The sequence below is a fragment of the Camellia sinensis genome, chromosome 15 (assembly GCF_055761805.1).
Source record: "Camellia sinensis isolate YWXY chromosome 15, ASM5576180v1, whole genome shotgun sequence".
Taxonomy (NCBI): Eukaryota; Viridiplantae; Streptophyta; class Magnoliopsida; order Ericales; family Theaceae; genus Camellia; species Camellia sinensis.
Genome location: NC_138975.1, coordinates 25,391,827 through 25,404,660, shown reverse-complemented (window position 1 = coordinate 25,404,660; position 12,834 = coordinate 25,391,827). Strand labels below are relative to the sequence as shown.

General features: G+C 26.4%; 1 protein-coding gene across 1 annotated transcript; it reads right to left on the bottom strand.

The window, feature by feature from the left end:
• Positions 1–581: 581 nt before the first annotated feature.
• LOC114302430 (auxin-induced protein AUX22) lies at positions 582–11,310 on the bottom strand. Its single transcript, XM_028247452.2, has 3 exons — positions 10,895–11,310; positions 8,457–8,550; positions 582–910 (listed from the first exon to the last, which is right to left on the bottom strand). Exons 1-3 carry the CDS (start codon positions 11,226–11,228, stop codon positions 799–801), a joined length of 540 nt encoding a protein of 179 aa, XP_028103253.2. The 5' UTR covers positions 11,229–11,310; the 3' UTR covers positions 582–798.
• Positions 11,311–12,834: the final 1,524 nt, after the last annotated feature.

Here is a 12,834-nt window from a genome sequence, read left to right as displayed (position 1 = left end):
ATTTTGGACAAAATTTAGACATAAAAGATAATTAGTATCGTTTAAACACAAATTGAACACATTAGTAAACAAATTGATATAATTAAAATATAAGATACCAAAATGAAAATGATTTGAAAATTATATGTATAGTACTTATATAAGCTACCCTGTGAGGGTAAAAAATTCCAATGCTCAGGTGGTATACACCTAGGAACTTGAGCGAAGCTTGAAGATGTCTCATTGGTTTCTGAAAAAATATTTGGTAAATAAAACAATGGGTAAATTACAAATACATTGTTTAAGATTTACTTAAAATACGAATTACCTCCTATAGTTTGAAAAATTATAAATACCTCCTTGTCAAAAAATTTTATTTAATAGAATTAATTGAAAAAGTTAAATTTCTTATTGTTCACCTATAAAATAATAAAATTATCTGAATTATTAATTGAAATAAAATTTTAACATTATTAAAAACTGTTAATTAATTTTATGATTTATTAATAAAATGGCCTATTTGCTATAAAATTAGAAACCTTAGGAGGCATAATCAAGGGATAATCTGTAATTTAAGTAAATCTCAGAGGGTGTATTTGTAATTTATCTTGAAACAATTTTATGAAGTGTCATTTGGCAATGAATTTGGCAATGAAATGCAACCAATACTGTCTTTAGTGAGTGTTGCTGATAATCCCATCTTAGATCAATCTAAGTACTTTACTCACATAAATAACAAACATATATGAAATTAGCATTAATTAAAAAAAAAATTGTCTAAATAGAGTTCTCCATTCCCAACCACAAGCAATTTTGAGATCATCCATCTTTTGAGGCTCCCTTGAGAAAGTTTTTTGTATGGCGATCAATAGTATCCATGGCTTCTGATCTCTTCTTGATCCTCAATCTCTTGCATGATTCAGTAAACATCCTGCAAATTGTTGTTAATTGATGATTATTAGGCTTCTGTACCTCTTAAAGAAAGATCACTATGTTAATTTATGCATCCTATTTTATGAAGAAAATATGGTAGGAGATATACCAATCCAATTTGTTTTACAATTTGAGTCAGACAACATAGTTTTACCAGCAACCCAATCCCAATTCGAAATTGTTTTTGGTCTTGGATAATATATTTTTTTAATTTGACGTGGGCTTGAGTAGAAATTTAAAAGTCTGAATTAAATTTGGGTAGGTTCGGGCAAAAACTCCAACAATCCGAGCAAACTCAAAACTCAAATTGTATATTTAAATATATAAATATAAAATATATATTTATTAATCGTTCAATGATGTTAAAATAATCTGGATTTTTGGATCATATTATGAACTTATTTGGAAATTCTTGAAAAAGTCAGTTTTTTTTTTAACTGAAACGACTGAAAAGCCTATAAGTTGATTTGTCATCAACTAAAAAAGTCAGATGTCACAATAATTTTTTCACTCACAAAAATAGTTTTTTTAATAACTTTCCAAACAGATTAACTTTTTTAGCTTATAAAAAATCAAAAAGCAACATAAAAATAACTCCAAACAACTACTAATTATGCATATTATTATATATACAAATAACACAATATAAAACCTACTATTTTCCTTTCTCAGGCCTTGTTTGGCAAGTAATTTTTTTAATTAAAAACTCAAAAAGTTACTAAAAAAATCAAAAGGCCAATAACCTATATCAAAAAGTCACAAATTTCTTTTTTTCTCTATTTTTTACACATATTTTCTTAAAAATTTTAAAAGTCATCCAAAATATACTAATTTTTTTATATTATATTTTAACTAAAAAATTAAAAAATTACTAAAAATACGTATTCTCAAACGATGCCTCACTTAGAAATGGCAAATACTATTGGAGTAGTGCGGCTTGATTCTCTATTTTCTCTTCGCCATCTCTCTCATGATATAAATATTTGTTTGACATTATTAATAACTAGCAATTGACTCATGTAATAAATATATATTTTTTTTAAAATATTTGATGGTATAATGTATATTATAAAAGAATAATTTTAATTTTAATTTAAAATTAAACTTAAAATAAATGTATAATTTTAATTATTTATTTTGATAATATTGACACTATCCTTCTATAAAATTATTACTTGAATATTTATATATATATTAATTTTAGTTGAATTATTTGTGTATTTTGATCATTTTAGTTCTATAGTATTATAAAAATATAATTATCATATAATAATTTTGTATAATATATATTAAATTATAAAATAGTAAAATAAATACTCGTTTTGATATTAAAAATAATAGTTAAATTAGAAGAAGAATTAGTAACATAAATTAAAAGTAATGCTAACTATGTAATTTTCTTTTATATTCATTTGAAAAATAAAAATATGCAGAAATAGAAATTATGTAAAATTTATTTAAAAAATCATATATAAATATGTTGTAGTTGGATTATCATACAATGATTTTATATGATATATATATATATTAAATTATAAGATTATAAAATAAACACACTTAATTAAATTAAAATATCAATTATATAAAAGAAATTCAACAATGACTAACCAAGAAAGAATCACATAACAACATTTAAACCCAAAAAGAAAAAATAATGAAAATATCCAAACGATAGATACATCTCAGTGTGTAAAGTGATTAATCATTTGTAATATGATGTCAAAACATAAAATAATTTACTATTCAACAATTAAAAAAATAATTCAAACAGTAAGTCCAAACTTTAAAGGTTCCTCGAGAGTATCATTGTTATGCAGATTTTTCTTCATGTGCGTTGTGATTATATAAAATAATATAGGAAATAAAATATAATTTCATATATAAAAATTAAACGATAAATTCATTATATAGAATAATATATAATTAGTATTAGATATAGGATAATATAGGAGAAAATAAGAAGGAAAAAAAAAAAAGTAATTTAGCATTAAAAAAAATCCTAATACCCTTGAAAAATTAAGAAGAAAAACATGAAACACAAAATAAATATTAGATTTGTGGATTATCTCAATTTATCATGAAAAATGTATGGAAAGGAAAATATTTATCAAATAGAGTCCATATAAAATAAGTAAAGTTTGTATAATTTAAATTAAGTTTGGATTTGTGTAGAATTCTATATGTAATTAAAAAAAATACATGATGAAGTGACTCTCTTAAAAAAAAGTAAGGTCTTATAATGTGCCACCTAAACAAGACAAAAATATTACTTTTAATAATATATATATATATATATATATGATTTTATCTCCCAAATATTAACAAAATCTAATTTTAATAGTCCAGTTGCAAAATAAAAAATTCTGTGTTTGGTGTGATTTTCGAATCAAGTTCCCACCGTTATATTGGAATGTTCTATTTGGTTTGAAATTTGAAATTATGATTCCAAATCAATTTTAAAATATATTTTGAAAATATTATTGGTAAACCAGACAATTTTTAAGTCGTCCGCCCGAACATTCTTCTGAATGTCCTGCCGTTTGACCGGAACAATACAATTTATTTATTTATTTATTATTATTATTATTATTTGTTACAATTGTCAATCGTCACTTGTAATTTGGAAGAAAAAAAAATTATATTTATTTTTGATATTTTTTAAATATACAAATTATTTTGTTAGACCAAAATGACAAATTATTTTTTTGAATTGAATTTTAAAAAGAGTTTAGTTATAAGTTTTGAATCGAATTTTCAATAGAGTTTTGAGTTGTGTGTTTGGTTATAAATTATAAATTTTTGAATTAAGTTTTGAAAACTCTTTTCAAAATTCATAATTAAATAATTTTTGTCATTTCATATGTCACATTAAAATTTTAAAATTCAACTCAAAACTCATAACTAAACGAATTTTCTTTTTTCAAATCATAATTTCAAAACTCACAAACTTAAAATACAACTTTATTCTCAAATCATAATTTTAAAACTTTACCAAACACTACCTTAAATTTGTGAGTACTTCAAGCCGGAGTGGAATTCAAATTATTATAATCGGTCGGACTTGAATAGGCAAATTTAATTAAAGATCAAACTTAGGCCTCGTTTGGCAAGTAATTTTTTTAGTTAAAAAAATCAAAAAGCTAACAATCTATATCAAAAAATCAAAAATTACATTTTCTTTCTATTTTTTGAACATTTTTTGTAAAAAAATCAAAAAGTCATTCCAAATATACTAATTTTTTTATAACATATTTTAGCTAAAAAGTCAAAAAATTACTAAAAAAATATGTTCCCAAACAAGGCCTTAAATAGATTTGAGTAACACTCTGAGGCCTCGCTGGGGAACAAGTTATTTTAATAATTTTTTAATTTTTTGACTAAAATATGAAGTTAAAAAATTAGTATATTTAGGATAACTTTTTAATTTTTTACAAAAAAAAAATATATATATATATATATAATAACTTTTAATATAAATTATAAACTTTTTAATTTTTATAATAATTTTTAACTTTTCGAATAAGGTAAATTACATTGACACCCCTGAGATTTATATTTATTACAGTTCCCTCCTCACTTTTTAAAAATTACATCCCCTCTCTGAGGTTTAAAGTTTCATTACAGATTGCTCCCTGATGTTTAAAGTTTCATAACAATTCTTCTTTACCATAATAATCATCATAAATTAAATTAAATTAACAAAAATCAGTATAATTTTTTAAATATAAAAAAAAATTATAACAAATATAAATCTCAGAATGTGCAGTAAAATAATTGCACATCAAACGAGATCTCAATACAGCTGAAACTGAGCATGAACAGCTAGTCAACCTGCCTAGCCTAGTCAAGTTGCACCCTAGTTAAATTTGGAGACTCGGCTGCATTAGTATTTGAAACAATAATGATTCATCCCACTAAAAATATCACCACTAATAGCACTAATATATTAAAAAAGTAAAAAAAAAATAAAAAAAATACAACTCTAAGATTAAAACATCACATCATTAATGACGGAACACACTGCCACCTAATTAGTGGGAGCACTAATTAGTGCTCCCAAGCATTTTTCGTATTTGGAATGTGGTCCAAAAGCTTTCGATGTAATAATGTTTTGCATGGACCAGGTACGATTACTTTGTTCAAAAACAAAAGGTACGATTACTCTCAGTTCATTATTGTCATTGTCATCTAAATTCAAAGAGAATTATTATGGTGACTTTGCGTTTGTCGGCAACATTTGGGGTTGGTTTGGTTTGTATTTCTGAAAAAATTTTGAAATTTTTTTTTTATAAATAAGTTTTTAAAAATAATTAAATCAAACAAATTTTTTTAAAAAAATTTCTCAAAACTTGTAAACCAAACAAGTTTTTCAAACAAATCTCTCTCTCACACACATCAAATCAATCAATTTTTTCAAAACTCTCTCTCAAAATAATTTTCGAAAACATCTTTTGAAAAAAACCAAACCAAACAACTTTTCATACTTTTTATCTCTAAAACACATCTCTCAAACACAAACCAAACATACCCTTAGAATTCAGGTTTTTTTTTTTAAAAAGAAAGAAATTTTGTGAAGTGACAAAATTTTAATTTATATTTACCTACTTATTTATTTTTTATTATAAATTGCTATTTTAAATTTATAATTTGAACACAAAATTTACGCTTTTTCTATACATTTAGATTGATTGGTTTGTCAAGGGAAAAAAATGAGAGGACAAGATTAAGAAGATGATAAATGAATGGTGAAGATCACTTCGAATGGTAAGTCATTCAAATTATATTTAGAAGATCTTATGTAGGAATTCTAATGTCTTACTTTATCAGTTGGTCATATATATTCTTAATTTGTGCTTCTTAATAGGAAACAGCATTCTCTAGAGTGATTTTTGAGTAATTTTTTGAATGGTTAATATTTTATAAAAAAAAGGTTAAGGATATAATAGTACTAACACAATAATATTACTTTAAAAAAAACTTCAATCATAAAAAAAATCACCTCGTGAAAAATTACTCTAGATGATCTAGACTCTCTAGGGAGAGTCTTACGAAGGATTCACGATTATAAAATAGTCTTACGAAGGATTCACGATTATAAAATAGTCTTACGAAGGATTCACGATTATAAAATAAAAATTAAATAAAAAATGAGAAATAGTGAGAAAGATAAATTCATGTTTTGTAAAGAAAATTGTTAGTAATAAAAAATTTATAGTACTTAAATTACCCATCAAAAAACAAAACAAAACAAATAAAATACGTATATATTCTCTTTTATTTATTATTCATTCAAATAAAATAATGAGAAATTTTAATAATTTTTTTTATTTTCTCATTTGAATGAGAAATTATAATCTTACGATTTATTTCCTCTTACTTTGGTCAGTGACATATTTATGGCCAAGGGTAAGGATGTAAAATAATGATTATTTTGAAATATGCATTTTATTTTTAACACAATTATTTTGAAATATGCTTGAAACAGTGTTAATGAGACATAAGGTTATTTTTTAAAACATATTATTTAAAAACATGAACACAAATATGCCCCCATTGTTACAAACATATATAGAGATAAAGAAATAATTATGTGTCGGGGAAATGACATTATATATAATAATTATCAAGCAAATTGCCACATGGTCAAAAAAAGTATATGTATAATTTTTTTTTGAAATGAAATAATAATGTCATATTATGTTTAGACCATAATAAGTCAAATAACAATTTTTGTACAATATTTTGAAAAAAATATTTATGGAGAATTACTGAATGGTCCAGCTTGTCTCAAGTTGAGATAAGACTGGACCCGTCCAGTTCGGCCCATGGGGTCCATTTTTTGGTCCCGTTTTAATAATCCAAACCGTTTAATGTGTAGAACTCATCGAGTACTACACGCCTATAAAAAATCACGTTAATCGGATATCAATAGCTATGTGATCAAATCAGTTTTGTATAAAAAAATGGATAGTAAAAAAATTAACGGTTGATAAAAAACTGTTGTGTTCACATAGCTATCGATATCCGATCAACGTGATTTTTTACAAGCATATAGTACTCGACGAGTTCTACACATTGAACGGTTCGAATTATCAAAACGAGACCCGTGATAAGGCTCCACAGACCCAACAGCACGGTCCAGTCCGATCTTGGACTGGACCAAAGCCACAGCTTACTGAATTATCATTGGTGCTTAATTGGTAGTTTTAGCAATAACCAGAGTTGACTCAGTTGGCTAGAAGTCTTTGCCTACAAAACACGCGGAGTTGACTCAGTCGGAGCGAAAATTTGAAAGTCAACTAGAATGATCAAAATGAGTCCAATAATATCCAACGAGAATGATGAAATTAAGAGAAGATTGCCCCGGCCGGGTTTATTTATCATTAACAATCTAAAAATATATATCTTATTTTATAAATAAAATAATTTTTTATTATAAAAGATATATATCACATTCTTTTATTATATTACATTCTTTATTTATTTTGTATCAAAAAAATTTCTTTATCTAATTAAAAATTACTTCTATAATATTTGATTTTATTTTATGTGTATACATAGTTTATATATTATATTATATGTATATATATATATATGTGTGTGTGTGTTTGCATATATGATAAAATTTGTTTTTAGTTTTTTTTCATAAAAAAGAAATAAGTTTTTTTTTGGGGGGGGTGAATATGAAAGAGCAATGTTAGAGGCATTTAAAATTTTATCTACTATATATCTCTTTTAATATAATTATACTGAGTCAATTGTATTTTTTTCAAATCTGAAAAAAGGTGAACGTAATTTATCCCCAAAAGTTTTGTATAAAAAGTCTGTAAACTTATTTTCTCAGTTTGATTTAGTTCTTAAAAAGAGTTTTGAGTTTTGAGTTGTATTTTGAAAGATAAATTATTGAAAAGAATTTTGAAAATTGAAAATTTATTTGGTTATGAGTTTGAAAATAATTTTGAGATAATTTGCATTTTTTTTATAGTTGAATAAATAGGTGTAAGAAAAAATTTGATTAATTGATATATAGAATGTAAGAAAATGAGGGTGGAGAGAGGAGAGAGAAAAATAATTGATTAATTTATTAATAAAAAAAAAGAGAAGGAGAGAGATGAGAGAGAAAATAATTTTAAAAAGAATTTTAAAAATTAATAAATTAAACATATTTTTTTATTTTTAATTTAAATATTAATTTAAAAACTAAACCCAACGGTACAATAACGCTTCCTTATTTGGATTTCCACTATGTAATGAGTGCCTATATATACCAATGGTCATTTCACAGCTCAGACTAATTGATGTCATACGAATGGAATAATGTTATATATAATGATTAATATATTAATTAGTATATTAATAGATGTGGTGATATAATTTTAAAAATTTTAAATATTTGTAATTTATATAATAGATGAGATCAGTAATAATGACATAAGATTAATTGATATACTAATATGTACAATAATTAATGAATGTAGTACCACCAAATGAAATTTGGTTGGAGATCTAGAGAGAGAGAGAGAGAGAGAGAGAGAGAAACTTACTCCCATGGAACATCACCAACAAGCATCCAGTCACCATCTTTGTCTTCATAGATGGGAACGTATTCAGAGCTCTCTTCATCCCTCAACTCCTCCCCTGTCCCCCAAATTAATACCCAAAAAACAACCTATTACTTTCATTTCATTAATTCAATCACACTCTATTTTCATGACCTGTTAGATTTATTATTTTTAGTTAAATTTTTTGTTCACATATATTTTCATACAAATTAATTAAGTTAGTTATACTTTTTCACTCTCTATTTTTCATTCAAATTTTATTTTGATTTTTCATATTTCAATTCTTACTTAAATTTTAAATGATTGGATAACGAATGATAAACAAAGGTTAAATCTGAGAATTTTTTATAAGATGAGGGACCAAAATTATGTTCTAAGTGAAAGTAAAGAATGAAAATTGTAATTTACCCAAATTAATTTTTAACTTACATTTATCTTTTGAGTTCATTTGTTAAAAAAATAGCCAAATTTTGCAAATAGTTCATATATTTTATCTTCAATCAAAATTTGTATTTTATGCCAGATAGCTTTCTTTCTGTGTTTATACAAAATACTGAAGAAAAAAAAAATGAAGAAGAACAAGTTTTTATTTTTATTTTTAAAAAAAATTAACTACTACATTTCACAAAATATTTCCCAAATAATATTGCAAGTTAAATGGTAACTGAAACAAATCATTTTTTGTTTTAAAAACTGGGTGATTATTCAAATTTTCTGTTAAAACTGTTTATCATAAAGGGAGCCACTTTTCTCCGGTCCAAATCATACTGGAGGGTATTTTTGGACCTCTGTGGGCCCACAACGGAGCTCACATCAACAATCTGAACCATGCAATGTGTAGAGCTCATTGAGTACTTCGTCTCATCAAAAAAATATGTTAATTGGATATAGATAGTTACTTGATCATATTACATTTGTGTCAACGGTAAGTATGATTTTAAAAATAAACTGTTGATACAAATGTGATCTTATCAATATCCGATTAATGTAATTTTTTGCAATGATAAAATATTCGATAAACTTTACACATTAAACAGTTCAAATCATTGATACGAGCTCTGTAGTAAGCTCGTTGAGGCTCAACAACACCCTTCAATCAAGATAACAAATTTGAGAGAAGCATCTCCCTATCGTAAATCCCAATCAGAGGGCCTTAAACTTATTTCAAATGGGCCTTTTTATAGTTTTTTACACTGTAATTTTATTTACAATTTTTTCCCCTCTTTTTGAGATGTAAAAGTACTAATTAAATGTTTATATTTAAGCATTTCTAATATATTATGAATATATTTGTTCTTTCTGGTGGCATAATCAATCTCAATACAATATTATCAATTCTAACTTTGAAAAATTTCTTTATGCAAACGTCATGTTACATGTATTATATTTTTTTTTGAGATATATCAGTTTTGCTCTTAGCTTTGTTCTTGTTTTTTGATTTCTCTTTTTGTTGGTCTCTCACCAACTAAGAGGTTTTCATATAGTTCTTAGCTCCTCTTTATTGATATTTTTCATTGTACTATGTATGTGCTTCATTAATAAAATTTTCTTTGCCGATTAAAAAAAAATGTTACATGTATTATATTCTATAAACAAATCATAGGCTTTGAAAAAGATTGTTAATTAAATATAATAATAATTAGTGCTGAAAGCAAACATTATAAACTATCAAGATCAGAAGTCAAAATTTTTCTTGTCAAACTATCATCATGATTCACTAGTGATTTTTTTTTTTTTTTCAAGTTACATAAAAACCCAAAATACATGCATCTCCAATATTTGTAACTGTTCAAATCTATTTTGAATTTAAAAAATCAGTGAAGCAGTATATTTATGATATGAATTTTATTTTGATTTAGAATTTAAGATTGAAGTGTTTTATATTTATTTATAGACAGATTTTCTTTTATTATTCAGTTTTCAAAGTTTGCCTTAATTCATGGTTTCTTTCATGTATATAGAAATTGAGAACGAGGAAGATACAAAAACAAGTATCATGGCCACCTAGGGCTTAAACTGGCTTTTGATCCCTCCTTTCATGCATTATACCAATATATATATATATATATATATATACTATGGTGTGTAGTTATAGAATTCTTAAATTTATAGATGTGCAGTATAGAAGAAGATAACTGTTCTTAGGGTATTTTGGAAATAAGAATTCTGTGACATCAACACCAATTCCTACCTCCACTTTGTAGATAGTATAGATATATACATGCATGCACATATATTTCTTTTCTCATGAAACTTTGTCAAGAAAAAAAGTTTGCATATTGATGCATGCATAACTACTTGTAAGTGTATTTAAATAATTTTTTCAAAAGTTTGCATGATCTATCACACTTTCCATCTCAAACTAACCATATAAAATAAAATCATAAAAGAAGAGAAACATGAAACAACTTATAACTCACCTATGCCAAAGAGCTTCTCAAGAGCCATTGCAAGATCATCATACCCTTTGTGACTACTCAAATCAATCTTCCTTAGAAAAGGAGCCCCATCCATGCTAACTTTCACATACATTTTTGCCTTTTCGCCGCCACTTTTAAAGCTATTCTTCCTCCGGTATGAACACACCGGTGGCCACCCAACCACTTGATCATTCTTGCTCTCCAGTTTGTGATCAATCTCCGAAAACACCCTCTTCTTCTCATTCTTCTCCACTGCATAATTAGTGTTTGTGTCACCCGGCAGACCGAGCCTGAGCTCTGTCATGATCTCTACCTCAAGACCACGCTTTTCCATTTCACTTTCGAAAAGAAAATTTTGTTAACTCCAAATAAAGAGCTTCGTTACGAATTTTTTTTTTTAAGAAACGGCTGATGAAATGGGTAATCACTACTAGAAATATGACTTTTTGCGTCTATTTTTTTGCGACTGATTATTTAACCGTCGCAAAAAAACACTTTTTACATTAAAAAAATCACAAAATCATTTAACCCAATCGTGTTCTTAAAAAAAAAAAAAAAAAAAACTTGAACTATCTCTCCCTTTATCTCCCAAATTTGTCTCCAACGGTGGTGTAGCTCATTCATTTCCTGTTGTTGCCTTCTCTCTCTCTCTCTCTCTCTCTCTCTCTCTCTCTCGCTTGAATCTCACTGTCCAAATCTCTCTCGCTCGACTAAATTTGAATCTCGATTGAATCTCACTCTCACGTGGTGAAGATTTGAATCTCGCATGAATCTCACTCTCGCTTGATGAAGATTTCGATCGGACGTGATGAAGATTTGAATCTCGCTTGAATCTCACTCTCACATGATGAAGATTTCGATCGGCTGTTGATGAAGATTTCGATCGATTCATAATCAAGATTCATAATCGGTAAGCTACTTTCTATGTATGAATCCAACTCTTTGTCTTTCTGTGTTGTTTCATGCCTAGTTGCTGAATTTCTGTGTTGATTTATTCTGAATTTCTGTGTTGATTTCGATCGTTCTTTAATCTGTGTTGTTGATTTATTAGGTGATTCATCTTGTTTTTGCTAATTTAAAGTTATACAGATAGATAGAGACATGATTTCGGTGATTGATCTTGTTTTTGCTAATTTGTTGGCTTATTTCTGGTGTTTTACCAGATTCTATGAATGAATATTAATCATAGAATATTAATCAAAAATTGATAAATAAATAAAAATGAATATGATAATAGGACTGACATCATTTAAAACTAGAATTTAGTGTATATTGCTCCCACAAGGACCAGTCCTCTATAAATTCTACCAAGAAAGCTTTAGATTCGTTCACATTCTCTCTCTATTAGAAATCAGTATTTGGACAAAGCTCAAGCCTCTCAAGTGGCCAAAGGCTTTAAAATTAGGAGTACTTACTACAACTTTCAAAGTTTTCAAATGCCAATCTTCATTCTGTTTGATCTCTCTGTTCTTGTTCATCATCATCATCATCATCATCAGTGCCAGCAATTGCAAATGAAGAAGGTAACTAATTAAGCCTTTTTTAAAGAAGGCAAAGTTCAGTGAGCTCCTTTTTTAATTTGCAATGCCAAAAGGATTAGTAATTTCTTTCCTTCACAACATTTGAGAGAGGCAAAACACTTTTTATAGAGCATTACACACCTCAAGAATTGATATTATTTCATATGATTATGTATATCACTTTTCATCTCTTTAGGTGGTTACTGAAGCCTTAAGTTGAAAATAATACCAAAACTGCCTCAGGATTAAATAGTCATGAAGGCCTATAAATATGAGACTAACGCCCATAACTTTTTGATAACATATATATATATATATATTATATTGGTGCTATAGTTATGATGCTTTAGGCAACCTTGGTGCTATTGAATTTTTCCTCTGCTTTGTGCAGCGTTTGAAGCAAGGATGACTAAGATCTAT

Bases quoted from the DNA above. Each gene is read 5' to 3' on its own strand.
- LOC114302430 (XM_028247452.2), bottom strand. From the start codon at position 11,228: ATGGAAAAGCGTGGTCTTGAGGTAGAGATCATGACAGAGCTCAGGCTC. The intron at 8,551-10,894 runs GTGAGTTATAAG...TTTGGGGGACAG, and splicing joins TGAGAAGCTCTTTGGCATAG to GGGAGGAGTTGAGGGATGAA. The intron at 911-8,456 runs GTAAGTTTCTCT...AACAATTTGCAG, and splicing joins GTTGGTGATGTTCCATGGGA to GATGTTTACTGAATCATGCA.